This window comes from Cantharellus anzutake (genome assembly GCF_015039405.1).
Source record: "Cantharellus anzutake strain C23 chromosome Unknown EI90scaffold_6, whole genome shotgun sequence".
Taxonomy (NCBI): domain Eukaryota; kingdom Fungi; phylum Basidiomycota; class Agaricomycetes; order Cantharellales; family Hydnaceae; genus Cantharellus; species Cantharellus anzutake.
This window is the reverse complement of record NW_024066956.1, coordinates 1,826,189-1,845,547: the sequence shown is the minus strand read 5'-3', so window position 1 is coordinate 1,845,547 and position 19,359 is coordinate 1,826,189. Positions and strand designations below refer to the sequence as shown.

Genomic DNA, 19,359 nt, shown 5'->3' with positions numbered 1-19,359 from the left:
CGAAGGACTTTTGGTGCCATACAAGACGTGTACTAGTCAGGGAGTAGAAAAATACTGTCAGAGACCAGACTTGAGATGAAAGAATGTCTCCGTAACGGAGGGCTTCGGCCTCAGCGACTTCTGCCAGGAGCGCTGTGCCTAGTGACACGTCCGTGCCCTAACTTACTGACTGGCAATTAGAACCTAGGGGGGGGATTTTTCTACTGGGGCGTAACCTATGTACAAGTGGGATATATATATGGTTACAGCGGAGACGGTTCCGCGATTGGCGGAGCCGAACGGAGCGGAGCTAACGGGGTTTAACCATTAGCCGACTGAATATTACCGACGAGTCGGTTCACGGGGTTAGCGGAAAGGCAGGCGATAACCCAGAAACGGAAAGGAGGGATAAGCCCGAAGGTGGTCTCTGCAGGGCAGGCGAGTGTATTGCTCAGCGGAGGCGGGGGTGCGCTAGCGGACATCGGAGCTGTCCGGAAGTCTTCGGGGCTCCGTACTTAGGGAGGCATAGGTAATAAATTGGAATGGGGGGGTGGTGACCATCGAGGGGTACCGAGAGGATTGCGGAATAACGGGGGCTCCGAGGTTAGTGAGGGAGGAGCGGAGTTGGAACGGAGGAATCGGAGGGACCGGAAGTCGATGGCTGGGGATGGATATGACAGGAAGTCTTTGACCATGTGACGGATATGGTCGTTGGAGACTCCGTATCCGTAACAGGTGGGGAACAGGCCGGAATGCACGGCCGTGACAGATGTAAGGAATATGTATTGAAGCCACATTACATCATGTATATACAAGTGTATAAGATGCATGGGTAGGAGGAAAGGCAACTTAGCCTTTACTCCCCCATTAACAATACAGCCTATTACAGCATACTTGTGAGATGGACTGGGAGTGTGAGGCAACCTTAACCATGTGCTTACACTAGTTCCTCAGGCTGTCAACAAAACTAACTTGTATGAAGTTATATTTGCAACAGTTGTGGGAGGAAAGGCTAAATTGCTCTTTCCACTTTCCCACACTATTGTATGTACTTTGTTTATTACAAGACAATTATACAATTATGTAAGTGGGAAATAAGGGGTGGGGTTACCACTCCTTACACTAACTTTCATCAGCAAATCACTGAAGTTGATAGAAATGATAGGAATCATTTTTATTGTGATATCATTCCAGAATGCCCCCTGATTACAAGAGGCCATATTGAGTCAATTTCAACTTAAAATTCAGGGGTGATTGCAGTGATATTTTGGATTTCATGATCTTTATGTACAGTGCATAAATACAAAATGTAAACAAAGTCAAAGGGGCAAGGCCCCAGTTCATCAAAGGATTCTGGGTGTGTGTCAGACATGGGGGGCTTGAGGAATGGTTGGATTCAGGAGTTGTGGGTGTTATAATCACAGCATTGCAGCCCGACCTCTGAGCATGATATCACAGTGTCATTAGATATTGTCATAAATAAAGTACATGATGAGCACACTTGTATACACTTCTGTGTGGTGCAAAGGAACAAAGGCTAAACCTTTAGAACAGGGAAACTTCCCATAAAAGGGAACAATAACCAAAACACAAGGGCATCAGAATGCCACTTCAACAGTGGGATGGTGATTCTGTGAGTTATCAGGTCCCTTAGGTGATGAAGGATTAGTGTGTGAACATGTACTGATGGGTAGCACTCACCAGACATGGCTGAGCAGCTCATACAACCTGTAGTTATGCATAGAGTGCTATGAGTAACTTGGAAAATATGTACTATGAAAGAAACATAAGTGACCTACCTGGAAAACTCCAAGTGATGCATAAGTGCCACATCACCGAGTGAAAAAAAATGTTAAGTCCACAAAGCTATTCATTCGGAGCCAACCTGTGAAGTTGATCAGATGCAAATAGGCATATTTCCTAACCTAGTTGAAGCCATGGTTTCACATATCATGCATGGGAAGGAAAGTACGTAATTCCCGCTACTCCGTAGCGGGTCTTACATTTTTTTTCTCCCAACTCAATTGTCCTATGCACAGGGTCCTGTATGACCCCCAAACCCAGGGTCCATTCTCTGCCCCATACAGTTCTATTCCGCTCATTGCATAGCTGCAGTGTAAATTACATGGTCCTGAAATCAGAGCGAATCTCGGGCTTCGTCTCAGCCAATAGCAACATTGAGAGTGAACACGCATGCGAGGTAAGAGTAGTGGGATCTGCCGCTTCAGTGTACATTGAGATTGTTGTGATTGAGCTGCTTGAGTCTCAATCGACACATAGATTACAATGACAAATAGAAGTGATTAAAGTACTTTTATCAACTTCGGGAGTTTGCTGATGTTCCGTTCTCCTTGCTAATGTAAACACAACAGTGGAGCTTCTTAATTCAATGAACCCCTATCCTTTCAGCATCTCTGCCCACCCTTTTATGATGAACCCGCCATATGGCTCCATCTCACTCACCACTTCACCTAATTGCTGAGATGTGAACAACAGAGATTGCAGGAACGAGTGTGCCGATTGGGGTGATGTCAGCTGGTGTAACTCTAAAGCAACCATAATGCAGCGAAAATAATCACGCCGCGGTGAGGCGGATGAATCAGGGAGAGCTTTTGTAAATAGTCTGTCAATGACACAGAGAAATTGCGAGCCACCTGTTGCAGCATATATGGCAGCGATGACCGCACGGTGTGTGTACCATCCCGACTACAGAAAGAGACGCCGTAAGATGTAGCCACCAAGAGAATTGCCGAATACACACTGGAATATTGGGTGGTGGTTGGGCGATGTAACAAGCCTCATTTGCGATCGCAAACGCATGCTCAAAGGCAGGACGGAAGTTGAGGACCGGGACAAAGGGTGTAGATGAGGATATCATTACTGCGAAAGCCTGGATGTCCAAGGAATTTGACCCTCATCAGCAGCGGATAGGAAGCACAGAAAGCCAAAAAAGCGCTGACGTCCGTCAAGTGGGGCAAGACGTTCTCATTCCAGCGGAGCCTCCTTGATAGCACATCCTCCATACCAAGCACACCACCGGTGCCCGAAGCTGCCAATTTCATGTCTTCGCATCCTTCTTCCATCCAGGCTATCACAAGAGCCTTTGTTGCTTTATCCCCGGGTCCAAAAAGCGCCGAGACAGCGGAGTCGCTCAGGCGAGTTTTTCCATCACTCAAAGAATCGGCTGTTGCGGATAGGGCCAGTGCTTCCCGGGTAAAACCATATGCTGGTACGAGTTTAACCGCGCGCTTCAGAATGGCGCTAGCAGAACTCATGACAGACTCTGACTTAATGAAATCATCCGTGGGAATGTCACAACCTTTCTGACGGGTCACTGCGCAAAAGGGAGTTTATTTGCTTCCTCTGTAACGATGGCTGCACTAACTAATCTGGGGATGAGGATTCAAGAAACCATATCCGAATCAACGCGTGATCTTCCATTCATGGGTCGTTCGCCAAACTTGGAGTTCTTCGACACCGACGAAGACAAAGTCAAGAAGATTAGTCGCCAGTTAGAATCATCATCAGAGAGAGACAAATTGGAGGCCATGAAAAGACTGGTAGCTGTGCGTCGCCTTCGTGCTAGTCTCCTCTGCAACCTAATTTCCTGAGTCTTTACTGCCAGTTAATCTCAAAGGGTCGCAACGTATCTGAGTTCTTCGCCCAGGTTGTGAAAAATGTTGGTTCTAACAGTCTTGAGACACGAAAACTAGTCTATATCTACTTACTGCGATACGCCGGCGTCGAGCCCGATTTGGCGCTTCTCTCCATTAACACCTTCCAAAAAGATCTTGCGGATCCCAATCCGTTGATTCGTGCTATGGCCCTCCGCGTTCTCTCGGGAATACCTGTACCTATTATTAGTTCCCTAGTTGTGCTGGGCATTGGAAAGTGTGCCTCGGATACCAGCCCATATGTGCGAAAAACAGCGGCACTGGCAATCCCCAAGGCTTATGGGTGAGGTAATAACCTTTTGCTACGTTTCTAGATCGCTTATTCCTCAAAAGCCTGGATGCTGCGCAGTTTTCTTCCTTAATGACTATCCTATCCTCGCTTCTTCATGACCGCTCACCTCTGGCGATTGGCGCAGTGGCAGTTGCCTTTAATGCGCTATGTTCAACCAGGCTAGACCTTTTGCATCCTCATTACCGCAGACTTTGCAGAATGCTAGGAGACCTCGATGAATGGGGCCAAATTCAGGTGGTTGCACTATTGACGAGATATGGGAGACGCATGTTCTCAGCTCCGACCGTGAGTGAGTGCGAAACACCAGCATTGCTCGACTGTAACTGTTCATTACAGAAGGAAGGGGACTTAGATGCGGACCTTGGACTGCTCTTAAACTCTGTACATCCGTTGCTTCAAAGCCGGAACCCAGCAGTATGGCAATGGTCTAAATTCAACTTCCAGAGCACCTGATATTGTTCGGTGGACAGGTCGCAATGGCAGCAATACGATCATATTTCTACCTTTCACCGGCCAGTGCTCATTCGAAAGTCATACTGCCGCTTATTTCATTGCTCCATCGTCCGTACGGGATTCGGCATGCGGCTCTCTCAAGCTGTCTCAACATTGCTTCAACGTGCCCGGTTGGTACGCCTCGTCTTATTCCTTTCCCTCTTGGGGCTGATACCTGAATGGCAGGATCTTTTGAGGAAGCACATCACTGAGTTTTTTGTCAAAATTGATGAGCCCAGCGGCGTGAAGCGCCTGAAAGTTAGGATCCTAGTAAGCTTAGCCAACGCAGAGAACACAAACGAGTTGATTGCCGAATTCAAGGTGGGGCGAGACCCCCCCCCTTTTGGTTCTTTTTTTCTTAGCTAACACTCACTAGGACTATGCACGGGACACAGACGATTCGCTCGTTTCGGACTCCATACGCGCCATAGGGCATTGCGCAAAGATTTCCCCTTCCGCAAATGATTCTGCATCCGCTGCCTTTATGAACTTTCTAGAGAGCCCGCAAGGTACGTCCCACTGTGGCCCCATTGCCTGCTGCCTAATTGCGGGTTAATAAGAAAACATGGTGACAAGCTCCATCTTGATGCTGAAATCTCTCTATCAATTCACACCGTCTTCCTCGATATCCGCTTCGTCCAAAGTCATAGCGCGTCTTGCGAGTCGTCTGGATACTGTGACTCATGGCTCTGCCCGTGCGGCCTTAATCTGGCTCGTTGGCCAATATTCTGCATCTTCCAGCGGCGTAACTGTTATTCCTGGTGTTGTTGACTGGGCGCCGGATGTGCTGAGGAAGGTAGCAAAGTCTTTTGCCGCAGAGGTTAGTTTTTGCTCCTAAGCTGAAGTCCTGTTACGATTATTGTATCCATGCCGAACAAACTGAACTACATTGTCACACAGCCGGAAGCCGTTCGATTACAGTGTTTGACACTGGCTGCTAAACTTCTTGCGCTGTCTCCTTCCAATTCCACTCTCGTTCTACTCGCACGATATGTCTTTTCACAAGCTCGGTATGATGTATCATACGATATCCGGGATCGAGCACGAATGCTCGCTGCTATATTGAGGGGTCTTGATCTTCATGAAGATGAAGTCCTTGAAGACGAAAATGAAGGCGATATATGGGAGAGGAAGGATGAAGATGCTGGTGGTGTGAAACTTCGAATTGAACAGGCTCGAGTGGTTTTGTTCGAAGGCAAGGTACATGATCCGCCGAGTCACTTTTTTCGTGCGTAATCCCTACATTTGTTGTATTTCTGTTTGATGGGAATTGACTCTTTTCCTTCTAAACTTCCGAATGTTTTGGCTCGCGATTTTTCTTGGCGGTTGGATGCCATGTGGTGATTCGATTTAGAGGAAATCGAATCAATGAGATTCTATACGCTAGGGACAATGGGAATTGTGGCGAACAAGTCTCTCTACGGATCAGAAGATGCTCAACTTCCAGATTGGACAGCACAAGGAGTCGATTCTCATTTGAGAGATTCACCCGTGCGTTATTTCCTGATTATTCTGCTTGGAGTTTCGCAATTCTTTCGTGCTGGAATACCAGTTGCTCCCGATCTTTTTGGTAGCCTGAATCTGGGTTCGTTTCGCGAGCAACTGAGCGCTCTCTATTGGCTGATCGCTGTCGTTATCGCGTGCCGATAAATGGTGCGAAGTTGGCTGGTTCCCTTCATGCGGCGTTTTTTCATTGCTGTGGTTCATTCCCCCTCAGTTGTGACTTCTCGTCATGCTGATTTGTTCCAGTCGACGTTTATGACGTTATGGTGTCATGCACTTTTTTTGAGGTCATACTCCTGAAGGGATTCATTAAGCCTCAGCGACCTTTACCCAGTGCCGGGCGCCTCGGTTGCGGGCATGACTGCTTTCGTGTCATTGTTTAGTTTTTATTTTTATTTTTTTCATTGCTGGGGATTCTTCCTTACGTTTCGTATCTTACGCTATAATTACGGCACCTGGGATCAGCGCCGCAGCAATCTACACGCAATCTGCCGTGCGCGCTTTTCACATTTGTTGCATTAAATTCTGCTTGTTTCTTATCTCCGTCCGTTTTTTTTCCTTGCTCGCATTCATGTCATTCGAACCCCGTGCTGGTGTTGAACTAACCCTGGGATTAAATAGGAGGACAAAATTGCAGAGAGTGTACCATCGCAGCGGAAACGACTGTCAGGGACAGCTGTGTCTGCTACCGCAACTTTGGAAAGAGTCAGTCGTGGCGTGGGAGAGAAACGAGAGGTGGTGTTAAAACCGATGGGAGAGGGAGCAAAGGAGAAAGAACAGAAGGGTGGAAAAAAGTACGATCTGGAGTCGTTTTACGCGAGTGAGGGCAGCAGTGAAGAGGAGAGTACGGATTTAGGGAGCGAAGAAGACGCGGAGGCCACAGATGAGGAAGATGATGATGATGACGTCGTGGGCATTGTGGAAGGTGATGATGATGACAAGGGTGAAGATGGAAGTGCAAGCAGCGAAGGGGGATCCAGGTTTGTGGACGATGAAAGTGAAGAAGCCAAAGTTGAGGAAGATGGGAAGGGTGGTGGGTTGGGATTCGGATCAGGCTCAAGGTCACCGGGTTTGGAATTGGGGGACGAAGATGCATCGTCGCAGTGGCGGTGAACTGACACGAGGTGGGCTCTAGACTGTGGGCATCAAGCAAGCGCGTTTCCGGCTGTTCCCAGTTACGTGAAGACTTGAAATCAAGCGATTGGGTGATTGTATATGGGGTAGACAGATGAGGCAGTTAGGGAAAGGAGTAACGACATTTTACCAATTAGAATGGATCAATTTTAAGGATCGCGTGGTTGACAAAGTCCTTGTAAAGCGGACATCGATAGGATCTATGGATGTCAATGGGAAGAACGAAAGTAGGTTGATCCGAGAAAACGAGATAGCGGTGATTTGGTTGGGAACTAGGCGATGGTTATCCCGGACGAATGAACTAAGAGGACATAGGATTTTTAATAAAAAAAGTAACTAGGGCGTGTGAGATCGATGTGTATTGGGTTGAGCTGCTTGATAGGGTTAGAAATAGAGGGATTGGAAGGAGGTAAAGAGAAGGAAGCGGAAATAGTAACAGTGAAGATACTAAGTCCAATGTGGATCGGGCCATTTGAATTAGGTGCGTGATTTTGAACTATGCTGAAATAGACGGGTCTGGGCCATATCCAGGTTTTACAATGGAGGAAGTTGAGGATTGGGTTAATGGTGGGGGTGGTCGCAGTTGGTGTCGAAGAGGCTCAAAGCGGGAGCATGTGTGCAAAAAATGCGTTCGATTACATAATACGGTCCAGTCATGAATTGAATATATTCTTGTTTTCACATGGTACTTAATCCTTGGTGAATGCACATGCAACCTAATTGAATTGGGTTGAACCAATCACGGTCTTTCACTCACGACTTTCTCCTTCCTCTCTCTTCCAATCGTCATTTACAGCAAACAGAACATTTCCTAATTATTACTCTTCCATTCGTCCTTGTGCTCGCGGTATCTTCAAACCCCACCCTCCATCCCCATATTCGTCACCAATTCCTTCACCCAACCCAGTCCTCCCTCCCTCACCACCACCGCCATGCTTTCGTTCGTCCTGACCAGCGTGTCAGCCGGTGAGTGATATCCATCCCTTCTCACACAATGCTGACGCTTCGTCACCTACCCCTCGTACCCAATCCCCGTCCTTCGTCATCAAAACGTACCAAACATCCCACTCCAACTCCCCTGCCTACCCCGCTACGCTCTCACCCCCCATACGACCTCGTCATTTCCCCCTCCGGGTTCCTTAACCTTATCTCTCCTTCTCCGACTCTCATTCCATTGCACACTTGCATCGTGGCCCTTATCATATACCTCATCACATCCGTTCAATCTTCGCCAGCAAAAGAGTATAGTCCCTTTGGGCGCTCGACTCGAATCACTCCCCTTCCTCCACTTGATGACTCCGAACCTGATTTCCACTCCAGCCCTTCGAGAGCACTCAAGCAGAACCCTACTGTCTTTCAATCATTCAGTTCAGCTTTGAATGATTTCCCTTCCTTCTCATCCACCTCTGTCGGTGGGACGCGACAAGAGGATTCGACCGAGGACCGTTACACGGTGATACATGATATCTTGAGATGCACGGATCTCTATGCCGTGTTGGATGTTGACAAAAGTGTAGATGCCAATGGTTTACGGAGGGGATATATGAAGAGATGCAAGGCTTGCCATCCCGAGTGAGGAACTCGCTTTCTTTTCCATTCCGCGTTCGTTAAATGCTGACATGAACGCTTTCTTTCTCCCCTCGCATCCCTCCGGATCCTATACCACGCGGGACGCTTGACACATTCACAATCTGATCACATCCAACATCCATTACTCACACTCAGCAAATTCCCATCATACCCACTTGCAACAGTCGCTTTTCAAAAAGTCTCCTTTGCCTACGAGACCCTTTCGACTCCTTCGTCTAGACGACTGTACGATGCTCACGTAGCGGCCGATAACACTTTCAATTTCTTTCACCATCAATCCGGCGGGACAGGAGGGTTTGCATCATACAAGGCTGCGGACGAGACCCTCACTGGCGTACTTGTCGGCGTGTTTTGTGATTTCATGGAGGGCGACTTCGGAATGTTGAGGACATTTTTGAGTGAGTACTGACAACTTGAGTGGTTAGTGGTCAGAAGGCCCGTTTCAACCTGTCATTTCTTCCTCTTCGATAGGAGCTATGAATGAGCTGAACCCCGCGCTGAATATTTCGGATGACACGATCGAGTCGGTCATCCGCAGTTTTGCACGGTTACGAGAAATACTGCTAAGTATGCCGCAGCCATCAACCTTCACTTAGCCTCTCATCTCACAAACAATTTCAACACTCTTCAGCCGGTCAGAAATACGTCCAAATCGTTCGCTTCGAACTGATTCGCTTGTACGAAATTCAACACTCGCTGAGACAACTATCGTACTTTGACGTGTGCGGGCGGCTAAGATTGACCCTGCAGCTCGCGAGGGTAACGCTCAGCTTACCATGTCGAATAGATAGGGCCATGATAGAGGAGGCGGAGGAAGAGGAAAGGAGGATGGCCGCCGCTGCGGGCATGAATGCCCATCATGCCAACGGGAATTGTTTTGGCAGAACGGACGGTGAATGTGAGGAGTGCTCGGGAAAAGCAGGTGGGAGTAGAAGAGGGAGGCCGAGACGGAGAGGGCTGTTGCACCCGAGTGTCAACTCTGTCCTTGTCTCCGTCTGCGGAGTTTTGGAGTACGGGGAGAGGGCGTTATGAGGGCGTGCGTATGCTTTGGCCCCTGCTCAACGTCCTCATCGAGTTTTCGACTTTCCCAGAACTGGTTGCTGGTCGATATCTCCCCTCTCTGCTTGGCAATCAGGTCCTCGTAGCTGTCTCCGGGCGGTGCCTGTTCCGTGTCCTCCGGTATCGTTCGCTGCGCCGTTCCCCTCCCTTTTGCACTTTCTCGTCGGGCTAACTCACCCGGCGCACCGGTCATACACTTGTCGTCGTCAATATCAGGTTTCGGCTGGCTCTGTTTCACGACGTGCCATCATCAAACAATCCATAGATTACTCTTTACATTATTCTTTTCGTCAGTCGACCTCCCACGCGATCTAATTACTGGTACTACCGCCTCCGTGCTTCTACGTCCCACAATGAGTTATCGCTATCTTCGTGCGGAACGTCCTGCCGTCAAACCTCTTGCGCTTGATCTCGATCGACGACAGATAACTCGGGCCCGAGATTTTCGCTTCTCGTTGTTCATGTTCCGGATCCGAGGTCTTCAATAAACCTGTACGCGAGCGACGCGGGATCGGGGTGGAAGTGCTAAAGGTTGAATTGTAGGAAATGAAATGAACCCTAATCTTCCCAGCTCGAATTGGAGCTCACAGTTTGGCTCCGTCATCAATCCGCTTTCACGATGTATATCGTGTCCGTATTGGATTCATCTCCTGTTCATATCGCGAGCTGAGTGGTAGCTGCTGTTTTGCTCAATCTTAGTGGTTGACCAGGCGCTAGGCGAGCAAGTGGCTGACTCAGCTCACATTCTGGGATACATGTTACCCAATGACCCGGGCTCCTGCATTCATCCCAGTGTCCTTTGCTTTTCTCCCCATTCGAATTTTCTGCCGCTGCTCGTCCTCGGGCGCGACCTCTTATTCGAACCCTGTAGAGTTGGTTTCTTTTTATGGCGTGCTTCCGACTTCGGTGGCTGTGAAGGATCTATGCAGGAGGACTTCCTGGAAGAATATCATACGAGAATCGATCAGTATCGGTGCATGACATGACAACTTGGCTGTGAATAGTCGGGCCGACTTCATCTTTCATCTTTTATCGTGTGGTGCTGGAAATGCCTTGAGATGGACGACGACGGTGCGATGGTGCTGAGACGCTGCGACGCTCCAGCTGGTGGTTTCTCGGGATAGTCAGCCGGCATGTCCCACCGAGGTAGGCGGCTAGATGGATGTGTGCAAGTAGTTTTCGGGTGTGGTTCTTCCACAGCACGATTCATTAAGAGTTCCTATCGGCTTCCACTCGAGGATCGCAGTGTGGGCCTGCATCGACGACTTGATTAGGCTTCCCTTCGATCAACTTCGTATATTACTTCTGCGGGAATTTGGTTGGAAAGAGAATTGGATAGCCATGTCTGTTTTTCTCGCGTGCGTTTCTTCCGTGGCTAATGTGTCTCGGCTTCGTTTCATCTCTAAGCCAATGTCACCAACGGAGAGGAATGATATCTATTGCGGCTGGGAGTGTCAAGCTCATGCACAACGTGTCATCTACCTTTTGTACCTGCATGTGAATTGTGGCGGCCCGGGAGCCCCTTGTTCAGAGCGTGGAATTTGGGAGGTGAATATGCAGGGCTCTTCTACGAAATGCTGTGTTCTTCGCGAGTGCGGTGCGTCGTTCCGGTCTTAGAGTACGTTCATCGCGAACTACCACCCAGCACGGAGCCGTCCTTTCACTTTGTCCTTTTCGTTGGGCTCATGGCTCTGCATCCTACCTCCGCAATGCTACAGCGTTAATTCTGAATCCAAGCATCGCTGGATATGTTTCCTGCGGCACTCCTCCCTTTGTCCTCACACCAATGATGGGCTCTGAGGAAATCTCGTGCAGTTTGCGTGCGTGGGAGTATCCACGAACGTGCATGCCAGCCCTATTCGGCGAGACGAACCGATTAATTGACCGCATCGAGCGGATATGTGAATGCTGAAAGTTTCACGTCCCTCCATTCCCTGGATCATCCATGCACGGAAGCCCCATTGTCCTGACGGTTACCCACGGCCGTTAAATGGGGCCCGGAACCTGTGCCACGCATCTTATTTCCAGTGATCGTAGCACTCGCCTCCGGGTCGCATAGAGTCAGGCTGCACTATAGTGCATCCGAGGCCTAAGACCAATGACTTTCATTCCGATTAGAACTATTCCGTGCCACCAGGCCAATCTCTCAGCATAAGTGATCTCGATAATTGGTGGTGTTGGGACTCAAATAGTTAGACACAAATCATTCCAAGTCCACATTTTAGGTGGATGCCTGTGGGCATGAATATCGGCCTTTGACCCAATTGCAAGTTTCATGAATGCGATTTAGTGAAGAACTGGTGCATGTGCATTCAACCTTCAATAAGTCGTTGCACAGCTTCAGATGCCCAGTCTAAGTGCTTTCAATGTCCATAGAGGTGGTTGCATGTTATGTGCCATTCATGCATTTCTGCTGTGCTGTGAACCATAATTCAAGGGAAGGTAATTTAACTGCAGGTGTGAGTGAGCTTCAATGCCCCAAACAAATGGATTCAATTATAAAACAACCCTAGGAATGCTTAATGCAGGGTGTTAGAGAATGGACTTGGAGGGTCCTTGGCCTCAGTGACTCAGGTGGAGCACTGTGCCATTACTGGTTGTCCTGGGGTCTTTAATTTTGGATCTAGCAAAGGGAAGTCTCAAGGGGGAAATCTTGTTGATTTCTGACTGGTGTTACAAGTAATTAGTTACATTGTATACAGTAATTGACCACTCAATGCATTTGCTTTTCCCCCCCATGTTCCCATGGCCCCCAATGATGAAGCACACATCAGGTGGGTTTCAAACTGGCACAGTCCATAGATTACTGTACTGGCATGACCAACAACCAGCTGGGTTGGGAGTGTGACAAAGATTTTGCTCAGACATTCTGACCAGCATGGCTGCATGATGCATGACAGCCAACCAGCAACCTTGGGAACCCCATGACACAGCCCAGCCCTGGGGTGTTTTATATCCGTGAAATATGCAGAAAATTTTCATTCTGTCCTGCCTTTCAAGTCCTACTGCTCATTATGGATGTGTCAGAGACCAGGTTTGAGACGAAGGAAAGTCTCCATGGTGGAGGGCTTCAGCCTCAGCGACTTATGCCAAGAGTGCTGTGCCTAGTAACACGTCCATGCCCTAACTTACTAACTGGCAACCAGAACTGAAGGGGGTTAACTCTAGTCGATTTTATTACTGAAGTGTAACCTATGTACAAGTTGGATATATATATGGTTACAGCGAAGACGGGTCCGCAAATGGTGGAGCCGAACGGAGCGGAGCTAAGGGGTTAAACATTAGCCGACTGAATATTACCGACAAGTCGGGTCATGGGGTTAATGGAAAGGCAGGCGATAACCCAGAAACGGAAAGGAGGGATAGGCCCGAAGGTGGGCTCTGCAGGGCAGGCGAGTGTATTGCCCAGCGGAGGTGGGAGTGTGCTAGCAGACGTCGGAGCTGTCTGGAAGTCTTCGGGGCTCCATACTTAGGGAGGCATAGGTAATAAATTGAAAGGAGGGGGTGATGACCATCGAGGGGTACTGAGGGGATTGTGGAATACGGGAGCTCCGAGGTTAGTGAAGGAGCAGAGGTAGACTGGAGGGATCGGAGGGACTGGAAGTCGATGGCTGGGGATGGATATGACACTGACCGAGTATTCCATTGGTCGAATATGCAGCCGAAGCTTGCATCATTTCTGGAGGCAATTGGCCTCGGGGCGCATTGGGGTTATAAACCCACATATTCTTCCCAAAATTAGGAAAAGATGGGCCCATTGCAGCTGTCATCATATCCGGGACATAGTTTTGCCCCACTTGACCCATCATTTGGGTGTCTAATGGTGGGCAAGCCACTTGGGTTTGAGGTGGAATGTACTCACCATGGATAGGTGAGGGGTGGCCCGATACTGATGGTATCAGCTGTTGCTTTGTAGTCTGAGTGTCGGGAGCGCCATTAGGGTCTGATGGGTGATTGCCAGATATTGATGGCTGTTGCCTGGGGAGCATGTTCGATTCAGGTAGGTCGGCATCCATTGCACCACTAGTAACCGAGGGGCTTTGCCTGCGGTTATTTGAGTCATCCTTATCTTTGTCAAAGACGCTGTAGGGGTGGTGGTCACAGACACCCCAGAACAGGCGATATATTGGGTCTCACATGCAGGATAAAATGTTAGAAAACCCTACAGTGGAAGGTTGACTAGGAATTAGGTGATGAGGTTATAGTATGGATGGTAGAGGACATCAAGGTGATTCCGACGCACGTTACACGAGGAGAATCGGTGAGGAATTGACAGAGATATGCAGATTTCAGTTGTGTATCGCGATGCATGTCACATGTTCATTGTGCACACGTGGGAAATGGGGTGCACAGATGGTCCCTGGCATCCCTCAGGCTTCAGAAAAATAGGGACAAATATTCATTGTTCATGATATGACTGGTCGGGAGGATGTGCCAATTTTGGGACCATGGCGACATGTGGTTGGAAAGTTAGGGAAAATGTGCCGGATATTCCCCACCTCAATGCCATCTCACTCAATTCTCCATCAAATTGGATGTGGTTTGTTGCGTTGGATAGCTGTAGTTTAGGCGAGTTGGTTGACATGACGGGAGCGCAGTTGTGTTGAGTGGTTTGGGCTGGAGATGCAGGTTAGGTTTTCTGTGGCCACTTTCTATTGTTTTATATTTTGTTGCTTGTGATATTGTGTTTCCTATTCTATTTTCTCTTGCGACGTGACCAGATGAGTCATATGGAACATGCTGGAAGCTCGCAGACGTGTTTTCAGGGTCGTTTGTATATAATATTAGCTAGTTACATTTGTAACAGAGATTTCCCCTCCACTATGTTTAGATCTGGTCACAAGTGAAGTGTGCTGGAGGCATGGTCAAGTGCAGTAGTCTTGAGGGAGGCTGTTACACCGCTTAGCCATGTGACTCTATGTACACCGTTGTTACATCAGACTTGGGGTTCAGGGCTATTGCCCTGATGTAAGGAAGGGAGGCTGCATATGTGCCTCCTCCTAACTCTTTTACTTTCCCTTAACTCTTGTTATCACTTGTAACATAGTATATTATAATCAGTTTGTAACTTCGTGCAACAGTGCTACATTATTGTACATACTCGGAGACCCTGCAAGCCACATAGGCTGCATGTGCTCTTCCCCCATGTATATAAACCTTGCATGTGGGCGAGTTAAGGCTTTACAGCCTTTACTCCCCTGTTGATTATACAGCCTATTATAGCATATCTCTGATGGACTGGGAGTGTGAGGCTGTCATATCCATACATACTCGATCCTGAACCGACTCCTGGACCTCCATCTTCACCACCTCCGGAGTCCTACCCTACCGCTGTCCATTCCGATATTCACTTTCGGTCTGACACCACACCACCCCTCACTCCTCATGCCACCTCCACCCTCCCATCCTTCTCCTACCCTATCTCCGTTCGCTCTGATACTCATCTCGGACCAAACATCACTCCTCTCACTCCTCCTCCTACTCCTCCTCATGACACCTCCACCCTTCCGTCACTCTCCTACCCTTCTCCCATCCGCTCCGACACTCACCTTCAGACCTGACACCTTCCCTCTCCTCCACTCCTCACCCCTTTCCTCTCTCCTCTCTCTTCCCTCTGACCCTCTTCCACCGACCCTCTGCCAAGTTACGACCTTCCACTGCTGTCCCATACCCTGTACTCGGACACTGCTTGTACCTTCGCTCTGAGACTCCGTCATAGTTCCTACCTCGGACTTTGACCCCACCTCGGCTTTAGTCCATTGCATTGGTGACCTCATACTACGTAAACACCATTGCCAATATTCCTTGGACTTTCAACCCTGCCTCCATAACCTCTGTAAGCTCCGCAACCTCCGAGCTCCATGGATCATCTTCAGCACTTTCACCACTTGTAATGTATCTTTCGTGTTTTCCCCTCATCCCTATTTGGACTGCTGCTTCTTCCCATTCTAGCCAGTTAGTCATCATCCCCACTTCCCCTCATCCTCCTGCCCCTTTGGGCTTCACCCTCCTTACCTCCTTTCAGATGTACCACAGGTTCTGCCCTATGACCTTCAGTACCACTCCGCTTCTGTCATCCCTTTGTTCCCGTTCGGACGCCTTCGTTCCGATTTGGACCCCCTTTGTTTCCTTGTGCTTTTGCCCTCTCCATTATATATATCGGCACTTGTACATACTTGTTTTAGGCCTCTAGTCCAAAATCGACCTGAAATGCCCCCAAGAGACTTTCCCTCTGCTAGATCCGAAATTAGGGACCCCCAGGACAACCAGCAATGGCACAGCACTCCACCTGAGTCGCTGAGGCCAAGGTCCTTCCACGCTAAGTCTCCGATTCCACTCCGGAGTCATCCGAATCCACCCATTCTCACAGAGGTGATACTCACAACCATCTTAACATCTTACACTTTTTTTACGCTCAGTGGGTTGAATATCAACAACCCCTGCATTAACCAAAGCTTCCATTTGATCGACGTCACAAAGCACACTGATCAGCTCATCAGAACCAGCTTTCGGAGTCCTCATGCCACCCAAGAGAGCTCCAGGTTCTCCCTCTGCAAAGAGGACAAGATTGAATGCATGTAATGTCATGCAGACAGTGGATAGCGCCAAGGGCGCTAGAAGCAGTCCCCCAAATGTCCCTCCCAATCCTGGCGCAACTCCAGGGCCCCAAGAAGGCCTGGATATGCCGGGTCCAGATCAACCTAGCACTTCAAATGCGCTAGGTATAGAAGCACCTTCTCTTCCTGAGAAGGACTCTGTCAGGGCACACCCGCCTCACCCGGCTCCACCTGGCTCCACTCCACTCACTACCCCCTTCTCCCCTTCCTATTTCCTCCTCCCTCCACTTTCCCCTCTTCCTATTTCTTCTCTGTATCATTCTCTATTCTTTCTATTTCTATTTACACAGACGACTTTCCTTGCTCGATGTACTACTAACCTGCCCACAACCCACATGCGATGCACCCAGCCTCAGATGCTCTGGACGACCCCCAGGTGCACCCAGCACGTGCGCCTGCAGCGGATCCCTTTGGGATCCCCCATGGGGATACCCGGGTGGCTGGGGCTGTGCATGGGGACAATGTGGCAACTCTCATGTGACCCAAGCACCATGTATATAAACATACCTGGTGGGAACCAGAGAAGCGGTCTTCTTCTCACCATTCCCACTTCAGGGACATTTGCCTGTGCCGGGCCCGTTGCCATACGTGCCCGCTTCATACCCCACCGGGCCCTCAGCGCCAGACAATATACCCAGACGCTCTCGACCCCAGACCAGTCCCTGACAGACCTGTTAGAATGCAGGGATTTGGACGACTCCGGAATGGAATCGGAGACTTAGCATGGAAGGACCTTGGCCTCAGCGACTCAGGCGGAGCGCTGTGCCATTGCTGGTTGTCCTAGGGGTCCCTAATTTCGGATCTAGCAGAGGGAAAGTCTCTTGGGGGAATTCATGTCGATTTCGGACTGAGGTTACAAGTTACTATGTACATTGTATATATGGAGGGGTCCGGAATCAAAAGGAGCGAGGGTAGGACGAAAGGAGACAAAGGGAGATGGAAAGAGGAACAACACCGAGGGTCAAGGGTTTGACTCAATGGTGTTTCTCAAAGGAGGAATGAAGGGCCAAGGCCCAAGGAGGAAGGAAGGAGGTTGGGAGTGGGGAATGGCTAGCTGACTGAATAGGAAGGAAGCAGCAGCCCAAATAGGAATGAGGGAGAATAGCGGAGTTGAATAGGACAATGCAATAGTTGCAAGGTCCGAGGTAAGTCCGGAAAGTCCGAACTCGGAAGTTAAACTCCGGAATATTGGCAAAGGTAATTAAATGGAATGGGCTAACCAATACAATGGGTATAAGCGGAGGTGGGGTCAAAGTCCGAGGTCGGAGCTAAGACCGGAGGTTCCGGAGACGAGATGTGAACGGGATACTGGAGCGGAGGTCCGGAGTCGGGAGCATAGGTTTTGCGTACTCATCTGGAAGGTGTCGAGGTTGGGGTCGGACCCGGAATGTTCCGGAGTCGGACCGAAGGTGGTGTCCGAGCCGGAGGTGGGATAACCTCTTGGGAGTCGGCAAGGAGAAGGTGACGGAAGGGAAGTAGGGCTCCGGAAGTCGGAGTGCGGAGTTCCGGGAGCCCGGAGCGGAGGTCGGGATTGTATGGATATGACAAGCTCAAAGAAATCATGCAGACGTTGATGAGCCTAGTGGCTCGAACCAACATAACAGATGATAGGCTTGATCGCCTATACACGCAAGTCGGGATCACTCTAGCACGTCTCGTGAAGAATGATGAGGACCTCGAAGAGGTAAAGGCAGGACTTATTCGTCCCAACCTAGAGTTGGTACAACACCAACCCCCAATTAATATGCCTCAACTTGGGGCGCCTAGTGCATTCTCGCTTGAGCACGTTGTTGCTCAAGAACAGGAACCAAACCATCAGGGAAACCAGATGGATGAAGATGACATAGTCGTAGTTGACAACAACTACATACAAACTACTAAGTTCATCCCCATGCCAGGACACCCCAGTGTGAGGATGATGATGATCGTCCCTCACCATGAGGAGTCTGAACTGGGAAACACGATGAACTTGTTGCCCAAGAGGATCCCTTCCCATCTGAAGGGGAAAGCTGTTGACTGGGGCCCCACAGGCCCTCCTTTCTCCCTGAGGCGAACTCAAACGTCGCCTAGGTCGCTCCCTAATAATGAGGAGGAGCCTGCCGTCCTTATTAGTTCGATGGATGAAGGTGACGTTGATCAAGACGTTCCTCAGTCCCGGACCCTTAGACATGGGTCCGGACGAGCCCTCATTATTAACAGAGAAGGCGAGATAAAAAGGAAACAAAGGACTATCTTTGCTCCTCGTGCCCATAGTGAAATGTTCAATTGAATATGGAATGCAGATAGACGGCGATGCCGACTATGTGCACAAACCAGAAGGATTAGATGCCCATGCACGGGAAATCAAACATAGGCTTAATTCCTACAGCCAATTTACTGCGCCAGACCCACGCAACAGGTTCTACAGAATGCTGGGCCAGGATAGGCCCAGTAGAGGTAATGGGCCGAATAATCTCTTCGGAGTGCCAAGGAAGAATGCCTCGACTCCTCAGCCAACAATAGGCACACTCCAAGATCCAGTTGGAGGGGCAACACACCCTATTGTCGTATCACTAGTGAAGAAGGAAAGGGAGCCTAGCTCCCAAGTCCCTAGGACCATGGGTTCTGCCCTCCCTCGAGTGGTGAGCTTGGCTGTTCCTCCCGATGGATTTGTCAAATCCACACTAAGATCCTATTCGCAGGATCCGAATAGTTTAGCGCCTGGTGACCCAGAAGGGTTCATGGAGGAGTTAGTTCGTCGTATTGAGAACCTAGTTAAGATGTGGATCTTGACTCCCCTACCACCTGATGTTAAAACAGAGTTACTTAAAAAACTCTGTCCCATTCCCCACAACCTTATGATCTGGGGAAAACAATCGAGAGAAATTCGAGAGTTGGCTCATGGAACTCACTTCCTGGATCTCAGGAAATGGGTGGAAGGGCAAGGGTTATAATGAGCTCCATGTAGATGCTCTATCCCACGCCTTAGATGGCAACCCCAAACAGATCGTGCTTCATGACTTGAAGCAAGGATTCGAGA

At 49.3% G+C, this 19,359-nt stretch overlaps 4 protein-coding genes across 4 annotated transcripts; 2 read left to right on the top strand and 2 right to left on the bottom strand.

The window, feature by feature from the left end:
• Nucleotides 1–2,290: 2,290 nt before the first annotated feature.
• Nucleotides 2,291–3,285, bottom strand: EI90DRAFT_3038822 (uncharacterized protein). The gene is made up of 4 exons (XM_039058893.1): nt 2,940–3,285; nt 2,741–2,869; nt 2,634–2,685; nt 2,291–2,525 (listed from the first exon to the last, which is right to left on the bottom strand). Exons 1-4 carry the CDS (start codon nt 3,252–3,254, stop codon nt 2,377–2,379), a joined length of 645 nt encoding a protein of 214 aa, XP_038921614.1. The 5' UTR covers nt 3,255–3,285; the 3' UTR covers nt 2,291–2,376.
• Nucleotides 3,286–3,350: 65 nt separating this feature from the next.
• On the top strand, nt 3,351–6,087 carry EI90DRAFT_2907114 (adaptin N terminal region-domain-containing protein; the record flags this gene model as incomplete). Its single annotated transcript, XM_039054275.1, has 9 exons — nt 3,351–3,545; nt 3,605–3,936; nt 3,987–4,359; nt 4,416–4,568; nt 4,624–4,758; nt 4,814–4,946; nt 4,998–5,257; nt 5,338–5,665; nt 5,792–6,087. The coding sequence occupies 9 exons, from the start codon at nt 3,351–3,353 to the stop codon at nt 6,085–6,087; spliced, it is 2,205 nt and encodes a 734-aa protein (XP_038921613.1).
• Nucleotides 6,088–8,068: 1,981 nt separating this feature from the next.
• EI90DRAFT_2907896 (uncharacterized protein) lies at nt 8,069–9,696 on the top strand (the record flags this gene model as incomplete). The annotated part of the gene is made up of 4 exons (XM_039054301.1): nt 8,069–8,646; nt 8,800–9,062; nt 9,136–9,231; nt 9,296–9,696. The coding sequence occupies 4 exons, from the start codon at nt 8,069–8,071 to the stop codon at nt 9,694–9,696; spliced, it is 1,338 nt and encodes a 445-aa protein (XP_038921612.1).
• Nucleotides 9,697–13,192: 3,496 nt separating this feature from the next.
• EI90DRAFT_3117793 (uncharacterized protein) lies at nt 13,193–13,739 on the bottom strand (the record flags this gene model as incomplete). Its single annotated transcript, XM_039063027.1, has 2 exons — nt 13,193–13,302; nt 13,358–13,739. 2 exons carry the CDS (start codon nt 13,737–13,739, stop codon nt 13,193–13,195), a joined length of 492 nt encoding a protein of 163 aa, XP_038921611.1.
• Between the last annotated feature and the right edge of the window lie 5,620 nt (nt 13,740–19,359).

Excerpts from the sequence above, each read along its gene's own strand:
- EI90DRAFT_3038822 (XM_039058893.1), bottom strand. The coding sequence starts at position 3,254 with ATGAGTTCTGCTAGCGCCATTCTGAAGCGCGCGGTTAAACTCGTACCA. Across the intron at positions 2,686-2,740 it reads AACCACCACCCAATATTCCA|TCGGGATGGTACACACACCG; the intron begins GTGTGTATTCGG and ends CTCTTTCTGTAG. Across the intron at positions 2,526-2,633 it reads TGCCATATATGCTGCAACAG|AGTTACACCAGCTGACATCA; the intron begins GTGGCTCGCAAT and ends TGGTTGCTTTAG.